At 34.8% G+C, this 25,940-nt stretch overlaps 1 protein-coding gene across 3 annotated transcripts in view; it reads right to left on the reverse strand.

Annotated features, from left to right (window-relative positions):
- EML4 (EMAP like 4) overlaps positions 1-25,940 on the reverse strand; it is a 152,996-nt gene that overhangs the window by 45,977 nt on the left and 81,079 nt on the right. For 2 of the 3 annotated variants that reach the window (XM_067703140.1, XM_067703138.1), the window contains exons 3-10: positions 24,371-24,500; positions 21,283-21,456; positions 19,300-19,428; positions 18,807-18,832; positions 18,574-18,606; positions 5,960-6,083; positions 4,531-4,680; positions 691-760 (exon numbers count right to left, since the gene is read on the reverse strand). In XM_067703140.1, coding sequence (XP_067559241.1) covers positions 691-760; positions 4,531-4,680; positions 5,960-6,083; positions 18,574-18,606; positions 18,807-18,832; positions 19,300-19,428; positions 21,283-21,456; positions 24,371-24,500 — 836 coding nt within the window. The remainder of the gene's footprint in view (positions 1-690; positions 761-4,530; positions 4,681-5,959; positions 6,084-18,573; positions 18,607-18,806; positions 18,833-19,299; positions 19,429-21,282; positions 21,457-24,370; positions 24,501-25,940) is intronic. The other variant, XM_067703139.1, reaches the window with a different exon arrangement.

The following is a 25,940-nucleotide window of genomic DNA, read 5'->3' on the forward strand; positions in this document are numbered from 1 at the left end:
AACATCAGCAAATTTGCTCTGGAAATCCTGCTTTTAGCATTACTTTCATTCCTGAGAAAATAATACTTTTTAAAAGAATCAGTGTCCAATAAATTGCTAAGCAAACAGTCCTTAAATAGAATTTACAACTGGAAGGGTCTTAAAAGTCATCCAATATAACCCCTCTAACGCCTTTTTCTTTAAAGAAACTTTAAGTCGGAAAATGTCATGAGTAGTCATACACATGCTTATCAGTCATCATTAATATTCACTGTCGATCCTTACAAATAAGGGATTTGTTATGTAAGCCAATTTAACAGTACTGAATAATAACTGAAAAATTTTAAGTGTTATCATTTCTAGTCATATATAAAATCAAGGGATTCATCAATTTAGGGCAACATTGATAAATTATTCTCTGTTTAAAAAAATTTTTTTAACAAGCTTATCAGTTCTCCCATTTTTACAAGTAAATAGTTTCCTTAGGGAGAACACTTATTTTTTTTTGAAACAAAATTTTTACTTTGACTCTCTTTTGTTTTTTTGGAATGTTATTACATCCTAATATTTTTTTTCCCTGCTTATACTAGAAATTCCTTAATAATTAAATTTTAAGAGAATAAAATAAATGAGTTATGGTTAAAATTACAATCAATTCCATTCTAATATCAATATCACTAGGTACAGAATGCATAAAACTGTGCCACTCACCCTTCCATCCTTATCCACTCCAGCTATCTGTCCAGTTGCAATCCTAATTTTGTCAGGATGTATAGCAAGGCTAGAAAGCAGTATTAACAACAATTTTAAATACAGGAAAGACATAAAACAGCAGAAATATGCCTAAGTATCAACATTTTTCAAACAGTTTTTAATCATTAAAAATACCTCAACGTGATCCATTTGATTTACTTTAGCAAATCAAATAAACAACAATTACCTAAAGGATTTCTTTCCTAAGTTTTCAGCTGTACTACTTCCTTGTTAAACTGAACAAATTATTATTAGAACACTAAATCTGAAGAAAATATTTACTCATAATTGTGGCATGATAAATTAAACTGTTCTCATTTGTTCAAGTTCCTTTGTAGTCCTGCACCTAGGAATAAATATTCACATGGTTTTATTACAGTGAAGATGCAATATTGCATTGTGTAATTTTACTTTATTAAAACATAAGCATTGGGCTTCCCTGGTGGCACAGTGGTTGGGAGTCCGCCTGCTGATGCAGGGGACACGGGTTCGTGCCCCGGTCCGGGAAGATCCCACATGCCACGGAGCTGCTGGGCCCATGAGCCATGGCCGCTGAGCCTGCGCATCCGGAGCCTGTGCGCCGCAATGGGAGAGGCCACAACAGTGAGAGGCCCGCGTACCGCAAAAAAAAAAACCAAAAAAACAAAAAAACCCAAAAACATAAGCATTGGCTTCCCTGGTGGCGCAGTGGTTAAGAATCAGCCTGCCAACTTTGGGCAAGAAACTTTTAAGTACAAATTGAAAATACTGCAAAATATATGCCCACATTTCTCATGCTAAACATATGAGTGATGAGCAAGATTTTTAAAAGGATGTCTTCACATCCGTATCTAGAATTCTTCTACATCTTGCAACCAAGGGGTAAGCGCAACTGAGAATGTAATTTTGTTCTTGGTATGTATTGTTCATTAATCTCCGGAAGAGTAGTATCAATTTAAACTGTCATAAATAAAAATGTTTTAAAAGTGTCACCAGGGCTTCCCTGGTGGCGCAGTGGTTGAGAGTCCGCCTGCCGATGCAGGGGACACGGGTTCGTGCCCCGGTCCGGGAGGATCCCACATGCCGCGGAGCGGTTGGGCCCGTGGGCCATGGCCACTGAGCCTGCGCGTCCGGAGCCTGCATGTCTGGAGCCTGCGCTCCACAACGGGAGAGGCCGCAGCAGTGAGAGGCCCGCGTACCGCAAAAAAAAAAAAAAAGTGTCATGAAAACTTCCCCATATTAAGAATTATACCTTTTAAAATGCCTTGATAATTTGATTGGTATAAATGGTATCAATTTTTTGGGGGGGGGCCACTCTGGGTCTTTCTTGCTACACGTGGGCTTTCTCTAGTTGTGGTGAGCGGGGGCTACTCTTTGTTGCAGTATGCAGGCTTCTCATTGCGGTGGCTTCTCTTGTTGCGGAGCACAGGTTTCAGTAGTTGCAGCACACGGGCTCAGTAGTTGTGGAACGTGGGTCCTAGAGCGTGTGGGCTTCAGTAGCTGTGGCACGCGGGCTCAGCAGTTGTGTCTCGTGGGCTCTAGAGCTCAGGCTCAGTAGTTGTGGCGCACAGGCTTAGTTGCTCTGCAGCATGTGGGATCTTCCTGGACCAGGGATCGAACCCGTGTCCCCTGCATTGGCAGGCGAATTCTTAACCACTGCACCACCAGAGAAATCCAATGGTATCACTTTATTTTCTTTTATTACTAAGGAGGCTAGAGTTTATCAATGTTTCTTTAATTCTATTTCCTCTTACTTAAATAGTTCACATCCTTTATTGTGGTCAATTATATTAAAAGTAATTAAAACCCTAACACTAACATTTTGCCATATTAAAATCCAAAAAAGAGGGGATATATGTATACGTATAGCTGATTCACTTTGCTGTACAGTAGAAACTAACACATTGGAAAGCGACTATACTCCAATAAAAAAATAATAATAAATAAATAAAAGTTGTGGAAAGAATTTAAATACAAAAAAACCCAATCTTTTAAAACACATTTTAAAAAGTGAAATTGCTGGACTAGGTAATATATATGCATGGTTCAAATATCAAAAGCTATAAAAACACATATTGAAATTCTGCTAAAATCTCATCTACCTTGCTATTATCCCTACTCCCTGCAACCCCAGGTAATCACTGTAATCAGTTTCTTTTTATTAATAATTCTGGAAGAATTTTACATATGTGGAAGCCAACATAAATATTTATCTTCCACCTCCTTTTTACACAAATGGTAGAACACTACACACACATTTTCTCGTTCAAACTTTATACTTAGGAGTATGTCTTAGGGATCTTTCCATATTAATACACAAAGACCTTCCTCATTCTTTCTTTTTTAAAAAAATTTATTGAAGTATAGTTGATTTGCAATGTTGTATTAATTTCTGCTGCAGAGCAAAGTGATTCAGTTATACATATATACTTTTTCATATTCGTTTCCATTACAGTTTATCACAGGATATTGAATAATTCCCTGTGCTATACAATAGGACCTTGTTGTTTAACCATCCTCTATATAATAGCTTGCGTCTGCTAATCCCAAACTCCCAATCCTTTCCTCCCCAACCCCATCTTCCCCTTGGCAACCCCAAGTCTGTTCTCTATGTCTGTGAGTCTGTTTCTGTTTCGTACATATGTTCATTTGTGTTGTATTTTACATTCCACATATAAGTGATATCATATGGTATTTGTCTTTCTCTTTCTGACTTACTTCACTCAGTAAGATAATCTCTAAGTCCATCCAACCTTATTCTTTCTTTATAGCTGCATGGTAACCTATAGATACACCACAATGTTACTAGTCCCCAGCTAAAAGATATTTAGGCTGTTTCCAATCTTTTCTATCACAAATGATGTTGTAATAAGTAATTCTGTACACATATTATTCTTCTAGTGAAAAAGGCAATATTTTAATCATCTCTAAAAGTTTAACAATATCTATATAATATTTTAAGTCTAATATATATTACAGTAATTTTTTTTTTTTGCGGTACGCGGGCCTCTCACTGTTGTGGCCTCTCCCATTGTGGAGCACAGGCTCCAGATGCGCAGGCTCAGCGGCCATGGCTCACGGGCCCAGCCGCTTCGCGGCATGTGGGATCTTCCCGGACCAGGGCACGAACCCGTGTCCCCTGCATCGGCAGGTGGACTCTCAACCACTGCGCCACCAGGGAAGCCCTAGAGTAATTTTTTTCTTGATAAAGATATAGTTGCCAGAATAGTACAGACATAGAAGAGAAGATTTTAAATGTTGGAAAATAATGAATCTAAGCAATAGATAATTAAAGTTAACTAAGAAGTAGTAAAATTAATTGAGTACTTTAAAAACATGCCAAGTATATAAAAGGAGTTCTCACTTTTTTACAGTTTGACACCCTATGGGATACTTTAATCCTTATTCAGCCATGATTTCCCTCTCCCCCCAAAAGCATCAAGTTCAAAATTTACCTACATAAAATAAATCCTCAAGAAATATTTAGTAACCAATAATCACTCTTAGAAGTATGCAAAAGTCTAGAATGCCCCACATATATCTGATGTTTTAGGCCAGAAGAAAAAGACCATAAAAGATGTGGGAAAGAAGAAGAGGTCCCAATTGAGATTTATAGATGATATGTTTTATTGCAGTGGATATCACACCAACCATTCTGGAGGTCTGTAAGTCTTTTTTTTCTTTCTGAAATTATCTACAGAATGCCCATAATATCCTTAAGTTCTGAGTTTTCCATAGGAAATCATTTCCAATAAAAATCCAGATTTAAAAAATAAGAGCATGAAATTAAAAAATGAACAAATGTTAAACGATACCAACCATTTCACACAGTCTGTATGACCCAGGTAGTGTCGTTGAGTTCTCTCCTCATAATTAAATAGTACTACTACTGATGCTATGAAATAAACGATTTCCCCGGTAGGAAGAAGGTAAACATTAGCTCGACAGTCCTTTCCTCGATAACCATATCTTAAAAGAGTCAAGGTTTTTAATAAACATAATTTTCAAAGTTTAAATAAACAATTTTTTCATGGATACTTAAGGGAATCAGGAAGGTATAAGAAAAGAGGACTGGAATGGAACTAGAAAGCTCATGTCCTGCCATTAGCCCTTGTGGAACCCCAAGAACTTTTAACATGCTTAAATCTTAGTTTCCTCATTCAAAAAACAAATACATATTATGCTCCTAGTATGTGTCAGGCACAGAGCTGAACACACACATCTGAACAAAACAAATGTAGGCCTATGTCTCTAGAGTTTATGCTTTACAAGGTGACAAAAATTAACACCAAATATATCATTAGAAATTGTGGAAAGAAAAATAACAGGATGCTAGGAGAAACCATAAAAGGAGTATCTAATTTAAATGGAGAGAGAAAAAGACAGAGATCACAAGAAGGGCTATCTGAAAAAGTGACACTTACGCTTGACCTAAATGATGAATAAGAGATAGCCAGGCACAGTCTGATATAGGCAGAGTGTCCACTAAGAAGCTGTACAGAATAACAGGATTGGTGAGTTTTCTCAAGCTAATTTCTGCCAAAAGGAGGGACTGATTCAAGGGGTCGGGCAGGAGGATGTAGGAGAATGAAGGCAGAAAGCAGAGTTCAAACTATTAGCTCCTTCTGCTTCACTGAGAGTTTCTTAGAGGGTCTAAGAGAAATGAGACTTTCTAAGTGAAATAAGGAGCACTTTGTTTTATATACTCATTGTTTTAAAAAGCCTGGCGGTGAAGAAGTTAATTCTCAAATTAGAATCCACCTTGCTAATTTGAGCTCTTAATAAAATAATTCACATTATTTCACAGCTTACAAAATGCTTAACTGATGTTTTCTTACTTAATTCTTACAATGGACCTGTGAGATAGGGATTATTAACATCTTTTTGTAAGTGAAGGAAGTAAGATTCATTAGGGATAAGTGGCAGAGCCAAGGCTCAAACACTAGCCTTCCAATTCTAATCTGATGCCTCTTCTACCACACCACAAGCACCTGCCTCGATGTTCGTAGGATATTGCTTACCTTATCTGAAAATATTAATTTTGGTAGTTTTAAATTGCTAATAGCAAAATACATGTAATATGTGAAAGGATTAGAGATGACATCTCTTTACTTTCTCAAGTGGTTGCTATGTTTATTACATTTACTTTTTTTGGCATAAAGACAATTTTGATAGAGGTCAAGTAAACTAAATTTTCTTAAACTAAAGACAAAGCAAACAAATTTGCTGTCACAATAGAAAAGGATACACCCACTCCAGTTTGAGCTTCTCAGGAGGCAGCTCTGTTCTGATGTCATCATAGTTGTCAACATCAGAAGGAATGAACATTGTAATTGGTCGACCTCGCATAAACATTTTAATATATTCTCCTTCTGTTAAGACACAAGAAAAAAATTAAGACAGATGTATTTGCTGAATATTCATAGAAAAGCGTATTATTAATGTGATACAACAAAAACAGATAAAAAATAGCTACTTCAGAGTTCTAGTCTCATTATACATGATTGCTTTTGTATAAAGACCTAGTCCAAAACACTGTAGGAAAAAAACCATTGGTCATTTCCTTAAGTAAGAATAACTATTTTCATAATTAAAATATAATTTATCTATGAGTTGACACATTTCAACAAGACGGCCAGGAAAGTTGAGGTACAGAAATGAAAAGAAAATAATTTTGTGATGGCAGTTTCTCTGACAATTGAAAAAAGATTGTCAGAGTAGAAAACAACCATGTCCACCACACTACCTGATCAACCTACTGACATTTAACGGCATACAAAACATGGCCTCAGAATACACCATGAGGAGTGAAGTCAGACACCCTCATAAGTCAGGAAGGGGAGAGAGACTAAGCGCTCTGCTACATAGGGCAGTGACCAGAGCTGGATGGAAAGAGGACCACGGTCCCCTACTTCACAATCATGCCTACAATCAGCCTTGAGTCTAAGCAATTAAACTATAATACACTAACATTTTAAAGACAGTGCTAGGAAACAGTTTTCGAGTTAGCAGCAAAAACATCTTTTATTTATATAAACCAATAGCTGTTTTTAAGATGTGCAACAGTCTAAAACTAAAAATGTTAAAAAGACAACTCCAGAATCAAATCAATATTTATTGTACACCTTTTACAAATGAAAACAACACTTAAGTGAACAGATGAGACTGTTTTATGTCTTAAAAACAAAACAATACTTAAGTGAAAAAATGAGACTGTGTATGAGACTGTGTTGAGATCCCTGGTCGCAGCATCCCAACCTACATACAGACAGGTTTAATAAATGTTGATGGTGGTCGTGAAATGTTTACAAAAGAACCTAAGCAGGAGGGAGAAAATAAGAGACCGAGTACAAAGGCATAGGCAATGTCTAGAACTTGCTAACTTGTCTGTTATGTGAAAATCATGTTAAAAACAGACTGAAAATGTGATCATCAACCAGAGGCTGATACAACCTTAGAACCTCTAATAATGACCTAAGCTACTAAGGAGAAGAGTAGATAATCCAATAGCTTATGTAATGCAAACCATGGAAGAAGGAAAGAAATTATTTGCTGAATGTCTGTAAATATTTCTTCAGAGTCAGATTTTAAAACTCTGCTTGTTATGGGTTAGAAGTTCGCATTATTTTTATTATTATTACTCATAGTGTGTTCGGCCTCAGGGTTTGATCTAAGAACAGGCTAAGACCTCCCACGCCATAGTTTTAATACCACATGATGTATGTCTCTATTACTTCTGAATCTAAGAGTGGGCTCTGCTTCCTGATGAGTTGTAGCATAGCTGGACTTTGATGATAACTAAATGATTTAGTTATCAGCTGTAACTATTTCCCTTCAGCAATCATCTTTATCTGTATCTCCTTGTCATTTTTTGTATAGTTCACTTTCTTATAGGTGTCAATTTGTTACCTACTTTTCCCTCTAGTTGTTGTTTTTTTTTTAAAGAATATGAATTCTTTTTTTTTTTGCGGTATGCGGGCCTCTCACTGTTGTGGCCTCTCCCGTTGCGGAGCACAGGCTCTGGACGCGCAGGCTCAGCGGCCATGGCTCACGGGCCTAGCCGCTCCACGGCATGTGGGATCCTCCCGGACCGGGGCCCGACCCCGTGTCCCGAACCCGTGTCCCCTGCATTGGCAGGTGGACTCTCAACCACTGCGCCACCAGGGAAGCCCCAGAATATGAATTCTTAAAGGGAAATATCCTGTCCTTTGGAATTTCTTCCAAGATCACTGATCAGAGGTGTACAGCATAAATGCTTTCTGAATGGAAAAAAATAAAATATTTAATAGATGCTTCTATTGCCAGTTAGAAGAGATTATATGTCCAGCAAAGGGACTGGGTTAGGGATAGCATCAAAGAAAAAAAAAAGCCCTCTCCTTTGCTAATAGAGACAGCTCAGAATACTGCACTGACCCCTTTAGCAACTGTCAAGCAGCACAAGCAACTAACTATAAGCAAAGGAACTATGCATCTAGCGCCTGTGAACTTTTCTAATATAAAAATGGCAATGCATGTTAGGATGAAAATGCTTTTCCTGCCGATAAAGTGGCAGTATGCATGCTGGACGCAGAGAATATAATCTAGACACTGGGAACAATTCCTGAGACTGAGAGGGAGGCAACACATTACAGTGGCAAGAGCAGGAGCTTTGGAGAAAAAGACTGATTGGGATCTGAATCCCAGCTTTACCCCTTCCTAGCCATGTGACTTTGGCCTCATTTTCCTAATAAATAAAATGATAATACTACTTACCATTCAGAATTATGACTGAGTAAATATCACACTGTAAAGTGTAAGGTCTTTGACAAATATTTATTCCCTTCCCTTTGTGAACGATTTATGACCATTCTAAACACTGTCTAGGAATTGCTTGTAATACATGATTTAACACACGGTAATCTCTCTTCATAAGCTTTAGAGTGACTGTCCACAGAACAGCAAGTGCAGCAAATAAGTTAGAATTCTGAGGGTTCTATCAGGTACACTATAATACATGGGTCACAAGTTCAAATATCTACAGGCCCAGGCAGGAAATGCAAAATGAGAGCAGTGGGAGAATACAGGATGACTGGTTGGGGTTCGGGCACTGGCATACACCAGGCCCCATCTCAGGAAGGCAGCAGTTAATCATTCTCAGGAAAGATGTGAGCCCAGTGCTGCTAGATCTTCTCATTTTTCAAGAGAAACAGAAAATCTATACTTTATTGTGAAATCTCCCAATTTTTAAACGTTTACTCCCTTGCCAAAAAAGGGAGAATACCATGTGAAAACACACCTTTGGCCTGCATGTAGCTCACTAGTTTGCAACCTAAGAAGAGTCTTTACCTTGGGAATTAGGTAAAATATATAGATGAAGAAGAACCTCTTTCCTCCTCAATCACTGTTGAGTCAAATTCTCACTGCAAACCGTTTTTTGAGGCTGTCAGGCTTATTGATCTTATAGTCGAACGACTTAACAATTTGTTTTACCCAAATGCTACTTTCTGGCTGTCTTCACTGTATACCAGCATGAAAGTCAAGGGGAAGAGATGGGCCATGGGACTGGTCAAAGAAGAGTATGAGATCAGTAACACTAATTAATACATTAAAAAAGTCTGGTGGTCCAGAAAAGTAATGAGAAAGAAATGATTAAATTATCTCATAATAATTAGTAAACACACTATAGGGCTATCTGTATTCAATAGTGAAGCTGCTGCTTCTTGAAATGTAATGAATCTCAACATTTTATCTCCTATTTTGACATTGTGAAAATTCCTGGGACTGAGAGGGAGGCTATACAGTATAGTGGAGAGAACACAAGCTTTGTGATAAACGCAGACCTTGTTTGAATCTTAGCTCTACCACTTACTAGCTTATGCTCAAATAAAATATTCTTAATTGAATCTGATCAATGCTTAATTATAAAAGAAGAAATTCAGGGAATTCCCTGGCGGTCCAGTGGTTAGGACTTGGTGCTTTCATTGCTGGGGCCCAGGTTCAATCCCTGGTCGGGGAGCTAAGATCCCGCAAGCTGCATGGTGGAGAAAGCGAGAGAGAGAGCGAGAGGGAGAGAGGGAGAGAGGGAGAGAGGGAGAGAGGGAGAGAGGGAGTGAGGGAGGGAGGGAGGGAGGGAGGGAGGGAGGGAGGGAGGGAGGGAGGGAGGAAGGAAGGAAGGAAGGAAGGAAGGAAGGAAGGAAGGAAGGAAGGAAGGAAGGAAGGAAGGAAGGAAGGAAGGAGAATTCTGGGGGATATTGTTGATACCATAAATACCATAAATTTTATTAGTTCATTTCTCTAGACATATATAATGCTGGAACTGGAAGAAATCTTAGAGCTTACCTAGTTCAAACGGCTACTTTTACAGAAGGGGAAACCAAGGCTCAGAGAGGTCAAATGAGTTCCTAGACTGTGTTCTGTTGGGAAATATTTTCATTCTAAACTATGTTCTAGATCTGCACTATCCAAAATGATAGCCACTGGTAGAACACTTAGAAGGCAGCTAGTGTGAACTGAGACATGCTGTAAGTGTAAAATACACAACAGATTTTGAAGATTTAGTATGAAAAAAAAAGTAAAACATCTCATTAATGTTTGTTTATATTGATCACACACTGAAATGATATTCTGGATATACTGCATTAAATATACTAAACTTAATCTTACCTGTGTCTTTCTATTTTTAAAATGTTGCTACTAGAATATTTAAAATTATATGTGTTATACATTATATTTCTATTGGACAGTACTGTTCAGACAGTGGTGATATCTTTAGGCTCGTCCACATAAGTCCAATTACCTGACAGTACAGCTTCCTTATAATCCAAATAGTATTAGCTTGAGCTCTGGATCCCAACAACAGGAAATCAGAGAGTACAACAGAAGAGGAAGATGTTTCTGCTCTATTATCTTTTGGAAGAGTGAATTCTAGGCAAAAATTTGAAATACTGTATTTCCATGTCCTTCTTGCACACCTCTTAGTCCTTCCCCTTCAGCCTCCTCATGTGCTTCTACTTTAGCACCTCCCCTGGGCTGTCCTATCCTCCAAAGTGCTTCAAATTGCAAAATGATCATTATATTCCCTAATCCAAACTTTTTGGCATAGTTATTTTCAGGTGTTCTGAGAAAAGCAGTATTGCTGAAATAATTCATACTGATATAAATAACTGGTTATTAACATTATATGTTTAAAAGATGCTTATCAAAATTTATTAATCTTTCACAGATTATAACAAAGCAAAAGGAAAAATTCAAGGAGAGTGTAGAAGAAAATTAGTACTGGGCATACTCTGCTCCAAGATTGGTTCCTCCTGTGCTTTTTTTTCCTTTTAAATAGCTTGCTCGATTTCTGCACCTAGAGATTTTAAAAAAAAAAAGCCTTTCAAAGGCAACAGCAGAGCTTCAAGGGTCTGGACTATGACTTGTACTTGTTTATGTACTGGGTATTGCTTTGTAGAAAGCCTTCTGAACTTCTAGAATGCTTACAATTTAAAGCATCTTTCTCCTAAAGTTTTCACTTTAGGAATTCATTTTTATATTTTACGATCTTTAGAACTAAAGAGCTCCCCCCACAACTGAATTTGAATTTTATATTTAACTAAAATGTAGCTAGCTGTGAGATGCTACCTAATTCCAGCAAACAAACAGAAAATTTAAGAATCTTTACTTAATTTGAGCTTTTTCTCTGATACTACCAGTTCCATTCCCCAAAACCACAGAGCTACAGAACAGGCTGGTAAACAAGATGCTAGAAATACTGTCCACAATTTTACGGTAGAAAGTGACAAAGACCATTTAAGGAAAGCTAAAATCTTTTCTTGAAACTCATTTATTTTTAAACAAAGTATTTCAAGTTCCAGTTAATGATCCAGTTACACTCGAGTAATAATTTTAAAAATTCCAATGAAACAATGTAATCTGTAAGGATCTTTGAATTTTGAACAAGGAAATTGATTTGTGCTATAATAAAGTCTCAATTTCACCCCTTTCAAATGTCTAGCTGTAAAAATAGATCATAAATGTAGACTCCAAAATAAAAAGGGGAGTCATGAATTTAGAAGGATATATAATCTAATCTTATTGTGCTCATTTAAAAAATTCCTAATTGTGCTTGCCAAATATTATGTAGTTAGTTTTACTGGCTGGGACAAGAACACAGTTCTGAAAAATCTGACCAAATACTAAAATGCTACCTTAATTTTCATTGTTCTATAGGTAGAGTTCTACTAGCTGGTAAATTTTATTGAATTCTTAATTACATGGGGGTTGGGTGAGGGTATACAATGAAGATGTAAAATGTGTTAACCTAGCCTCTTAGGAGCTTAGAAGACAGACATAACCAAGTCTTATGTATCTGCTGGTCAACACTTATCTAATTACAGTAACAAGCCAATTTGCAGTTAAGTAATTTTGCAGTTAAGTAACTTTCTTGAATCTAAACCTCCTTTAATCAGATTTTTCTTTGCTGTTTTGCTTTTTGGGCTTTTTTTTTTACAACTGTGATTGTTATAAAATTACTTGAAAGTATCAGACATGGGACCTTGCGTAAGAATTTTAATTATTTTTACTGCGTGAAAAAGGCTTTCTTTGGTAAAAGATGGGAAATACGTCTATTCCAACAATATAAGGCACATAAAACTTCTGAAAGATTTGCTATACTGCTGAAAACATTTCTGAACTAAGCAAAACATGGTTGTACTTTACAAAGTCCCTCAAATCACTCATTTATATCCCCAGGAAAAGTTATCTTAAACACTAAATGAAAAAAATCATTCATTTTATCTGAATACACCAAGTTGGATTTAATTTTTTAAAAATAAGAAATTAAAAAAAGAAACTTCAGATATCAAAATATTTATCCCTCTCTTTCTCAATTAACTATAGCAGAAAGAAAATCAAGAGGCCCAAGGGGAACAATAAAAACTTATATATGAAATTCTAAAGAGTATTAAAGAGTATTGAGAGATTTCATCTTTAATGTTTTATTTCTTTAAAAAAAAAAAATAGGGACTTCCCTGGCAGTCCAGTGGTTAAGACTCCATGCTCCCAATGCAGGGAGCATGGGTTCGATCCCTGGTCGGGGAGCTAAGATCTCACATGCCGCATGGCGTGGCCAAAAAAAAAAAAAAAAGTTAATTAAAAAAACCCCAAAACCCCAAAAGCCTGAGTCAAATAAAGCAAAATGTAAAGATCTAATAAATCTGGGTGGTCAGTATATGGGTGCTTGAAATATTATTTGCATGTATTTTTAGAAAGATGAAAATATTTAATCTTTAAAAAGTTTAAAAAGCATTATTTAAGGAAATAATCAATAGAATATTTTTGGTGAAATTGTTCCTTGGAGAATCAACTATGAGTATAGCTCAGGAATGTGACATGTGATCTACTATGCCTTTTCTTGCAGTTTTGTATACGTCACTGATCATTTGTACCTCTTTTCTGCTACACTAATCACAAGTTTCAGAATTCTTTTCAAAGTGCTTCAGGAAAACAGTAAACAGTTGATACAGTGAGCAACACATTGTGGAGTCTAATTGCGGTTTCTGGACAGAACGGATTTCTAACTATACTAGCTCCGTTAACTGGCATGCTTAAGGAATGGAGATTTTCTAGTTAATTACATTTTCTAGTTTAGACTTTTTTTAAAAAAAAGTATGCCTACAGTTGTGAAAAGTTCAGTATGGGTGAAAAGTCTTCAACTGGAATAAAATAAATATGCACAAGACTAGGATACTCTCATGAAAAGTCATATTCTCCATGTTCAAAGGGGGCACTTGGGACTTTTTTCTCAGCTGAAAATAAGGAAAGAGGATGTCAAGAACACATATTCTTAGAAGTTGGGATAACTTATACTAAAAAAATTGGACAGCCTTTAAATACATTTTAATCTATAAGACTGTCACCAACAGATACAAGATCTCTGCTTAAAAAAATCTCCAACAGAGAAGAGGTTCCCCCTTTTTGGTCTCCTTTTAAATACAGGCAATACTTGGACAAAGCCCAGACCTAGGGATCCAAGTAATGATTATATATCCTATTTAACATATGCCAATAGGTAAATTTTAGAAGTGAGTGTATTTTTTTGGAGGTGCAATATTTGGTTTCCTGCCCTTCCTGCTTATTCACATTTAAAATAGACTTAAAGCTAGCACCCTTCTTTCTAAATTCTGGAACTGCAAAGTTTTGGATATCATCTCAGAAACAGCAAGGAAAGATTCTATCTGTAGCACAATTAAGGGCTTTTGACTTCTTTGGTTTGTTTCAAACTGTACACCCCCTCAGCAGGGGACAATATACTTCCTCTCAGTAGGTAACACAATATACAGACAGTGTCAGTAGGACTGCTATCCTATATTCTTACAGGTAAATTTTAGTTATTCTTTCAGATACAATGCTCAGTTTACACAGATGTGATCAGGTTTTAGGACAGAACATGCCTGGAGCCAACAGGTCAGAAAATAATACAAGGCACTGAACAAAAGCCCCTGTATTCAAATTCGTTAAAGGTAGATTAAACATGAGTTAGTGAAGGTATGGGGGCTGCCTTCCATTTTCTATTTGCTGCAGGAAAGAGCTTTTAAAAAGTTATTAAAGAGACTCTCGGCAACGTCTAATCTAAGCCTAACTATATGTAAGAAAACTGAGGTCCAAGGTCTCAAGAGTCATAGGGAAAAATTTATTATCAGATGAAGGATGTTCTATTTTTTTTTCATAACTTCCTTTGGCAAATGAAATTTTTAGTTTCTCCCCAACCAACACTCATAATTTTAGTCATTGTAGGATTCTGATTCTTTAAACTTCTGTGATTCACCCCTAACTAGGTCTCATGCTTATTATTATTATTATGCTCTTTCCACTAAACAACTTTGCTTCTCTTTCCTAAGTGAGGTGTCTAATGACTCTTCTGTTGCTTAGAATGAATCCATATTTTATAAATGTAATGGTTAACAAATACAAAATTGTGTGCACACTACGATCAAGGACCTTCTTGCTGCTCCTAACACAGCAAGAAAGCTCTTGCCTCAGGGCTTTTGTACTTCCAGTTTTCTCTGTTCATGAAATTCTTTTCTCCAGATACACAAATTGTTCACTCACGTCATTCAGGTGGCTCAAATGTCACTTTATCACTTTATCAGAGATGTCTCCCCTAACCACTCTATGTAAAATAGCAATTGTCTACTCTCCTTATTCTTTCCCAATATGTATTACCTACTGACATATTAAGTATTTACTGTCTGTTTCTTATAGGTAGAATATAAGTTCCACAGAGATCAGACAATGTAACTGCTATATTCCCAAGTTTCTGGGACAGGTCCTGACAAAATACACTCAATAAATACTTGTTGAATGAATCTTTAAAATTTTAAAAATGTGTATCTGATAAAGAAACAATAAAGAAACACATCAGAACTGTAATAGTCGTTAAAATGACAAGATTATTCAGTTTTTTTTCTTTCTCCACTTTTGTAAATGAGTTTATATTGTATATTTTTAGATTATTTGAATGACTGGCTAAAACAAACTACTGAAGGATTTTAGACAGTATGTATTTCAAAATGACTTTTAAAGTATTTTTCATCTGAAGCCATTTTGGACAGATAGCTAGGCAGCTAGTAAGAATTAGTCACCTCTCAATTTTCTAAGATGTTACAGTAATAGTTCAATCTAAATACACCTGTAGTTAAGCTACTACTGCACTGGTTTGGTAGTTAAGCAAGAATGAATTTAATCATAGAACAGTGAGGCAGCTCTATAAGAGGAAGTAAAAGTGTGATTTGGTGACTGAGGAGTTCTTTTCCTCAATTAAGCAGATTTCTCTCCAGTAGGAACCTGAATCATTCAGGTTCTCAACATGACCAGACAATTAAAAGAGTTTAAGATGTGACAAGAGAAAATTGATTTAGGATTACTCAAGCCTGAAAAGGACAGTTAACATGCAATAATTTGAAGACATTCAGGTTCTGCTCTGGAAATGAGGACATGTGACACTTATTTTCCATATTTTAAAAATGTAATATACTAGATAGTGATTATAAGATGAGCTTATGAGCTGTACTCATTTCATTACAAAATTTACCTAGTATATTATTTCTCTTGTGATGGGAGAGGATCCAACAGAATTAGGGAGAAGAGTAATGAAAAGGGGCTTAAGTTTCAAGGATCTGAGTGTAGATAAGGATCTAATTCAGTAAGAGCCTCTTTTTATAGGACATGGTGTAACATGTCCTTCCCCCCACATCTAGCCTCGGAGATTGCCCTGTGTACATCTCATTTCACCTCCCACTGCTTTCAACCATGGTTTACTTCCTTCTAAGTGCTGATCAGAATATGCAGATTTATGCTCTTCTACTCTGCTGTGTCTGAAGGACACAGTCATTTCAAGTGAAGTTTTCTCTGCTACCACTCACTTATATGTACCAAATATAAATCGCCTTGTTCCCAAAACAAAGCAGATGACTTACAGCAAGTCACACTTGTCACTGTCAAAAAAAAAGAGCTAAAGAATAAATCACATTCTAAAAAGACTGTCCAAAAATGACAGATATTTTTTTAAATGACATATTTTAGATTAATATCTAAAGTATAAGAAAATGTGCTGTGAAATATGTTATGCAAAATGAATACCAAACTTAAATTTATACACAATTTACATCAAGTGAAGATCATCTATTTAACGGTCATCTTTTCATCTTAACTCCATATATTTGAGTACAAGGTTGAGTACTGTCACACTTATATTAATAACTAAAATTTATTTGGTGCTATGTGCCAGGTACTATGTTTAAACACTTTATTATCTTTAATTTTTATAATAACCCTTTGAGGGTTTATTATTGTCTCAATTACAGATGAGAAAACAAAGACTTAAGAAGGTGAATTAACCTGCTTATGGTCACAAGCTAAGTAAATGGTGAAACCAGTCTTGACTTCAATTACACATGTTTAAACATCTACACTATGTTGTTTGTTACACACCTCTACGAGTAAATTAAGATTTATAAACAACTCAAGTGTAACTGTCCAAAACCAAACTATTCTTTTCTACACATCTACTCCTCCTCAAATGTTCCTTATTTTAGTAGATGCCTCTTATCTACTTTCAAGTTAGCCTTCATAGATTCCCTCCGTTCCTTATCTCTCATACCCTACCTGTAATCTCCTAAACCATCTAGAATCCATCTACTTCTTTCCATAGGCTCTGCCTCACAGGCAGGCCTGAATTATATAACAGGCTGAGGCACAAGAGTTTTCCTTCAAGATACACTCTAATGATAAATATAGCTGATTAAAATGGCAAAGGAACAGGCTCAAATTCCAAAAATATGGCTTAATGCAAGCAACATTTGCAAGCAACAATTTTAAAATTCCAACATCTGGAACAATCTTCTTCAGCTAACAATTCTTGTACCAGAATTGAACTGGCTTTTCCAGTTTTTCATTTCATCCTTCTTCCCCACTTTAGTGATGCTTCTCTAGCAAAACCCTTCCCTTTTAAATACATTTACTTACCTGCCTATTTGAATGGTTTTGAAAATTGTCACCAACACAGAGCACTCACTTACATACTAATCATGTTAGATCCCTTTTCCTTCCAAAGGACATACCACAGCACGACAAAGAGAAAGATAGCCCTTTCTCATTTACCCTCTAAGGATTTTTATAAAATGTAAGCTCTTTGGCAAAACATGTAATAATAGGAGCACCTTTTTATAGGTACAGTGTTTTCTGTTTTTAAAGTACTTTCATACATATTATTTCATCCTTCAGCAGTCCTGTGAAGTAAGCTTTATAGTTATATTCTCAGGTTAGAAAACTACCCAGAGACGTTGCCATTTTGCCTGGGTCACAAGGTTGTTATACGGTAGAGCCAAACACTAAACAGAGACTCTCCATTCACTGCTCTTGCCACTATATATCACTATCTCTCTCTTTTTAAAATGTTTTGACACATAATAAGAATTGTCTTTGTAAATAAAATTTCATTTGTCCTTAAGGTATTTCAACTATTACTTAATCTATACTTAACTATAAATTATAAAAGAGGGAGTAAGACCTAACTGAAGGAGAACAGCAGCAATAATCAGCTTCATTTAGAATTTCTACGTAAAAACAAATGATCCAAAGAAGATTGCAAATACTCTTCTTATCAGAATCAAAAGTGAAAATCTACAGAAATCAAGTTAAATCTCTAACAAAAATTTTAACCACATTGTATATGGTTAATATAATAAATAACCCAGAAAATAAAGATAACTATGACACATAGAAATGAGCTGTAAAAAGCATGCACGGGAAGGACATGCTTTTATTTAGAACAGCATGCTTCAATTAAATTTGCAGGCAATTGAAGGAGAATGTAAAACTGATGTATAAATCTTACCTACTTTGCAATTAAATTAAGTACACATTTACAGAAAGTCTTCTTTCCTTTTTTGGGTCAGAACAAGCCAACAACAGCAAGTAGCCAGAAATTACAATTAATATAAAAGAAAAATTTAAGAGGAAATGGATTTGCTAGACTTATTATATTTTAAGTCTTAGCTTCAAGAAATGAGTGATTATTTGCAATGAAGTTGGCAAGACAGGAAATCGAGTTAAAATTTATCAATCTTTTAAATGGCTTTTCTAAGTACAGCTTTTATTTTTTTTAAAAAGGGGGAAATTCCCCTTGGTATTATACCTCTTTGTAATGATATCTTTATTCCTACTGTTGACCTTAAAACTTCAGAGCTCAGAGAAATAGAAAAGTGGTTGGATTCACTAGTTCAAATTACTATATTTCCTTTATTAAGAGGAAAGTCAGGTAGTGTAAAAAATGAAAAGCCAAATAAGAGATCCAGGAAGAAATTAACTAAGAAGGCGACCAACTGTGTAGCTTATTCTTACCTTGGCTGTTTTTTTCACGGGTTGACATTTTTGCTGGTTGAGACAAAAATGACATATCTTACAATAAAAATTAGATAGTTTCTTAAATGACTATAACAACACACTTCTTTTTTATCACTGTGAGCTAATAAATAAAGTACACTGAATGAAAGTAAGTCAATATTCTTATCAAAAGAAAAAATTTAACTGATGTAGAAAAGATAAACATTTTTAAAAAAGGATTTTTAACTTACCTTGGTTGATGATGACATCTTTATGCCTACAAAAGGAATTCAAAGACATTTATTTTATAATTTTATTTGGCTATTATAATCACCTGAAGAAATTGCAAAAGATTCAATGTCTAGGCCACACCCCAGATAAATCTCCAGACATGAAATTCAGGCACCAGTATTTGTTAAAGTTTCTCACTGGTCTAAACTACTAATATACTGTTTCATAAAAGAAGGAATATTCCATTAGGATCACTTAAACAACAAAAGCATAGAAAGAATTTATGAAAAATACTCAAATTTTATGAGATTATTGAAATTTATTATGAGTTCAGAAGTATTAACAGGAAGACAGCCTTTTCTAAAGACACAAAAGGAAAAATGCACTTCAAAGAAAAAAAGATATCAATACAGATTTTTAGAAATGATTTAAACGTGGTATATAATTGTACATGCAAATGTGATAGTCAAAGAATTAATAATTTTCAGATATAACTTAAAGTATAATACTTACTTGTCTGCATTTTTTATAACTTTTGATATTAATTTTGATGTTGAAACTGCCCTCAGCAATTTATTACGGCTATCGTCTGAATTTTCCCATGAATTATGTGACTTTTCAGCTGTTGGTGGTCGTTTTATGCTGGAAGAAACATATTAGTTTCTTAGAAAAAAATTCTAAGAGTAGCAATTGACAGTTTGACTAGAACATAAAAGCAGTAATTAACATTTTCTTAAAGCTAATCCAGAAAAGAGAAGGAAGGATTAGTTGAAAGTTTCTGTGCCTGGATGAGTCAAGGAGTTAAACAAGGCAATTACCAAGTCTGTTTTTTAATTTTCACTATTATTCAGAAGATTCACTAGAACAAATATTACTTGATCTAAAAAAAAAAAACCCATTTGCTTAAATATAAATAATTACTATCTCTCAGAATTTATGAAATTGCGTGAATTTGTGAAAAAACCTATTCAAAATCATTACAAGGCTGCTATTTTCATTTTTTATGTCCTCATGGAATTAAATTATACATGGTACAAATGACAATTTCTAAATAATTGTGGGACTAAAAGTAAAACTCTTGTTTATATCTTTTAGAGTCAATTTTATCCATGAAGTAAAAACAATTTAACACAAGAATGTTGTATTATCAAAACTGCTTCCACATATTCATAACTGAAATTTTTTAACTTATAAATGATTTTTTGGCTGCACTGCTAACTGTCCTACAACTCATCCAGCCTTCAATACTTCTTGTAGTAGTATATCCAAAGAGCAATTCAGAATGGCAAGCACATTTCCAAGAGACCTTAAAAAGCTGAAAAAAAGATCTGGGACAAAGAAGATGCCAAGTCAAATCAGAACCTTAAAGAGATTGATTATAAAATCACCACATACAATCCAAAGTTGCAAAACATTAATAAGCTATATCCAAGAAAAACTCCACATCAGACCAGGCAAAAGAATTACAAACCATTTAGATAGCATAAGAATCTGCACGAGACACACAAAGCATTTTTAAAATGTTAAAAACATGCATCAATCAAGTGAAGGGTGTTGTGTTTTCCCAAATTTCCATTAGAGATTTGAGGCAAAATACTAAGCTAATCAAATAAAAATATATTATAAATCTTTTAGGAATGGATGTCATTTATTTTTATTAAAATCCTAGCCAGTTCTGGGAATGGTTTATATTTTCCTAAGATTTCCAAGAGGAAGTATGATGATAAAATACATCTATACCTAATCATAAAGCTTGAATCAACATCCCTAAAGCAGGCAAATTTCATTAAGTTGGTTTAAATATTTGATTACAAGGCAGCTGTAGTGTTGAACTCCCAGCATGCAGGTTTAGATCCCCAATTTAGGCTCACACACATTGTTAGAATGTTTCTCCCTTCTCCCCTTCTCATAACTTTAAAATATTAATTATTATAGACACAGAGAGAAGCCCTCAAGCAAGCCTTTAGCATAGAAAAGATTAGGTGAAATGAATTCAATTCTCTACTCAAGCAAGAACTTATCCTCCCAAAACCCAAAACTGAAACTGAGATGCAGTCACAATGAAGAGCCATTTGTTGAGAAGGGCCCTTGCAAGCTGAAGGTTGTAATGATGCCAAAATATGGTGAGTATAACAACATACGGCAATTTTCTATCCATGGCTATAAATTTATGCACAGTTATATATAAATTTTAAAATATTCTATAATTTTACTATAAAAATGTTGTTTTGGTTTTAGAGTAGGTTACTTTTGCCTTCCTTTCATCAAATTGTTTATAACTTAATTTTTTTCCTCCAGTTTTAACTGATAAATATAACCTCAAATTTTCATTCTCCAATGTGTTAAAATACAGATTATAGCAACAAAGATGTAGGGGAAAAAAAGCCATCAGGCTTTTCTCTTGGAAACCATGGATAGCCAATTTTTTTCTCAAGTCACAGAATTTAGGTATCGTTACAACCATTCCCTAGCTCTGTACTTGGGGTCAGTTAAAACCTTTTGGTGGGAGTAGAATTCTTGCTTTCTTGAGTTTGTCTGTGTATTTGGAGAGGCTGTGAAGAGGGCTGGGGAGAAGGTGATGCTCGAATTTGTGGACTTTGATCATTAGAGTGAGATTCCTCTTTTTTTTCTCTCTGTCCTTGTGGTTTTTCTTTCTTTTTTTCTGTACCACTGTAAAATAAAGTATAACATGGAACAACACATATTTAAACAAATAAAAAAGATATATCAAATGATGGAAAAAGTTACTATTATATAATTCAAAATCCTAAATCATACAGCTAATACAATTTATACTGCTTTCATTCAATAATGAAAATATTTCTTTAAAAAAAATCTTCAGTAAAGATTAAAATCTTCAGCAAAGAATTTATTATAATTCTAAGGCAACATATCCTAGGAAGATTGCCCCTTTGGACCAAATTGGCCTCTAATGCATTTTGCCATCTTGGCAAATCTGGAAGGACAGTAGAAGCTCTCTTAACTGACTTCAATTTACCCAAATCAGAGCATTAGTGACACTTTACCTCTGTAAAGCATACTGATGCCCAAGGAACACTAAATGTTCATGTTTTGTAGGTTATTCTCTAACTCCTGTTTCTTCTGTATACTTCTGCTTCCACCAGTTGAGTTTCACACTTACCAAGAGTCAACTGTGTTTTCTCCCCCGAACCTGTTTATACCAGCTGTACTTGTTATTTTAATGATTAAGTTAATAAAATACAAAGAAAACTGACAAAATGTACATAGGAAAGAGAATGATAATTTCTATGTAAACTAAGCTGAATGCTTTGGAAAGACTCCATAAAAATGAGTTACTAAAAAAACTGCTGTTAAATTGTGTAGGTGACGCAATTATAAAAGATTATGTAAAAAAGTCATAGAAACAGATGGGTTCTAATTCATATTGTTTTGCAAGTTTCAAATTTCTTACTCTGTCTGAAAGGATGAAACTAAAAATTATAGAAAATGATTTATGGGTGTATTTTATGCAAGATAGTCAACAAGCAATCTAATCAGAGATGCATACTTAGAAAGAAGGGGGAGACTCAGCCTTTCATTAAAAAATTGACAAATGAACATATGTGAACATATTTTAGGTTAAAATATTTAAGATATATATGTATAAATTCTTATGATTCCACACTTTGACTCTTGATTAATGAAGCATCTCCTATTCCTGATCACACTGGATAAGAATCCTTATATTGCACAAACACTTATGACAGTATTACAAAGCAGATGGAATCAACGATTCCAGGGTTGAATAGGTATAAAACCATCAACTATCTACATTTCTTCTTTTTTTTTTTTTTTAATTTGGTTGCGCCGGGTCTTAGTTGCGGCTGACAGGCTCCTTAGTTGAGGCTCGCGGGCTCCTTAGTTGTTGCATGCAAACCCTTAGTTGTGGAATGCAAACCCTTAGTTTTGGCATGCGAACCCTTAGTTGCGCCATGCGTGTGGGATCTAGTTCCCTGACCAGGGAACTGAACTGGGAAGGCAGAGTCTTAACCACTGCACCACTAGGGAAGTCCCTACACTTCTTAACCAAAGGACATTTTTAGATTTGACCATAAGGTACATAAGCTACAAAGAAGTTTGTTTAAGAACATTCTAAACAAATATAAGTAGTACATACAATTTAATCACATGATAATAGTGAATAATGTTAAAATATAATTTTGACAGTAACATTTCTTAATCTGATTCATTCTGATAACTTCTGACCTCAGACTGACTTTTGACTGTCTTGCTCATATTCAGTTTTTTAATTATGTGCTGAGAAATACAATTCTACCTCAAAAATATCAGATTAACTTTGCAACTTAAAACTGAGTTAGAAATTACTTCTTTCTTGTTGGTCTTCAAACTATCCTAAATGCATAGTATTAGGCTAGTAGTCTTATGTGGGCCCAGTAGATTTTTCTTCTGGGTTATTTAGAAGAAAAACACAAAGCCCCTGCATCATAAATTAACAGACTTATCTGGTTTTAGATTGTTGAGTCACTACTGTACATAATACCACTGCACATAACTACAGCTATGTAAGAAAAATGGGCTGAATCCAAACAATTACTGGACACAAGGAAGTTTATTATTAAAAATTGTATTAAAAATTTCCATAATTTGTCCTTTTCTCCTGAAACTGCAGCAAAGGTAATAAATTTTGGCAGGGGATTTTTAAAAGGCCTAAATATCTTGTCATTTCTTCACCACTCCTGGAGTCAAATGTCTGGTTAACATCTGTAAATACACACTGTTAAATAATTCAGTCACTGGCATTAGTTTATTGAGGCAACCATTTTCCATCAGCACATTTTAAATATTATTCTATTACTGAAAGTTTTTCTTCAATCATTCTTTGAAGAAAACAGCTATAAGATTACGTGGCTGATCTCTTATGGTCTCTCCAAACCCTATATGGAATAATTTGCTGGGTATTACACAAAAGCAGAAAAATCCAGTAAGCAATTTTATTGGAATACACTGAATTAATTAATTGATGAAAAGAACATAGAGAACGTAGTCCACTGAAATTTTATATTACAATATTTCCACTGCCCTCCTGCCCACCACCCCTAACATACTCACACGAACACACAACACAGTAATATAACATTTTGAATTAAGCCTCAATTTTATAGTCATGATTAAAAAATAAAAGTTGTAGCATTTAACCTCCCACTAATATACATATATGCTGAAGATTCTACTCCTTTAAAAATGCTATATCAAGTGTATCACTTGCCATGGAAAATTCACTTATATAATTACATTAAATATAGTGATGTTTATCGCATCAACAAACGCCTATTAAAAAGAAACAAAAAGAAACAAAACCAAACCAGGAAATGAAACTGCTTGCTGTCTTTAGTAAGAACCAAAAGCGTCCTCACACTACTCCATAGGTGTGATGAATGTAAACTCAGCAAGTACAGGCTGGATATCTCTGCATTCAGAGACAAAGAATTTAAAGGACATGCTCACCTGAATTCCATACAGCTCTATTTCACATTCTTTTCAAAAGCAGACTGAGTTATCACATTCAATTTTGCAATGTTAGCTTTTTTTTACAAATGCATACCTTTTAGCAGCAGATGAAAGAGTTTCTTTTCTTGCAATTGAAACAGAGCTGGTGTGACTTGGTTTTCTGTTTGCACCACTCCCATTGGTTATACAGGACATGGAAATAGCTTCTCGGATGCCTGGCTGGCCTAGATATGGTTAAGAGAAAACTTTAAAAATCAAACTTCAAAATATTCCTCAAAGATAGGAGCTTAAAAAATTAAGTCCAATAGTGTTTAAGTCCATTAGTGTTTAAGTCTATTAAGTCTGCTAGTAAGCAGACTGTCCCCCCATATGCAGCATACAATATTATTATTTTTCAATAAGTGTTTATTGAGTATATAGATAAGAAAGGAATGAGCGCATAAAGATAAACATTTGTAAACTGAGACAATTCTATGTGGTATATATAAAGTTATAACATATTTGGAAAAAGTAAATAAAAAGACAATGAAATACTTATTTCCTCTATAGAACAATGAACTTTGTTGACTTGTACACCCAACTTTAATTAGCTACATCTCCAGTGTGGTCTACAGTTCAAAAGGAAATGAATAAGATCTGGAGGTCTCAGAGGAATCCATCATGCAGCATACAATATTACTGTCTGAAGATTTAATCTCATCAAAATAGATCTATAGAAAAGCCATGCTAAATTAAATTGCTAAATTGCAACTAGGGTCATTCTCTAGCTAAACGGTTTGCTGTTCACACATAGCAGCTTTAAACTGCATGATTCAAAGCTATGCCTCAAGTAAACCACAACTCCCCACATATCAACAATTTTCAGAAATAGCTCAGGTTCTGTTGAAATTTAATTAGAAATCCTAGAAATCATAAATGTTGAATCTTAGAATATTGTTCCATATAAATAAAGCATAATTATGTAAAATAACCTGTTATCTTAATTTATACAGTAGAAGGTTTGGAACATTTATTCCAGTATTCCAATAACCCATGTGATGGATATGCTGCTATGGTCAGGAAGACTCACAGTCACAAGATAAAACAGCCACATCTACTAAGGCGCAAGTTTATCTAAAAATTTGGGAATAAAGAATAATTTTGAATTTTTAGACTCAGTTTTCTCACATGCACACAAGAAAACCTAACTTTTATATCTGGCTTTCATGTTTCTTTGTTTGCTTCACTTCATAAAAGCACAGAAAGCAAAAACATTTATGTATAGAGCCTAAAATATTTCGTACCCTAGAATGTTACATGTATGATAGTATAGCACTGCATTTCTGACAATAATATGCTGTTGGGAGCCACTTATATCATAATCATCTAAAGTGCTTCCTTAATATTGAGATTCCTAGACCCTTCCTCAGACAGAATGAATCAGAAGAGAGGAAGAAAGAGACCTACTGTATTTATTTTTCAAACTTCCTAGGAAATTTTTCACATATAATAAGGTACAATAACCCCTAAATTAGGCTAATATCACTGGTCATTAGATCTAGTGCTAGTCTGCCAAATAGGTGACTTCTTGTTATATTGACTCTTTCTTTTTACTCTGGTAAAGTACTCATAAAATTTACCATTTTAACCATTTAAAACTGTGCAACTCTGTGGCATTTAGTATA

The sequence above is a fragment of the Pseudorca crassidens genome, chromosome 14 (genome assembly GCF_039906515.1).
Source record: "Pseudorca crassidens isolate mPseCra1 chromosome 14, mPseCra1.hap1, whole genome shotgun sequence".
Taxonomy (NCBI): Eukaryota; Metazoa; Chordata; class Mammalia; order Artiodactyla; family Delphinidae; genus Pseudorca; species Pseudorca crassidens.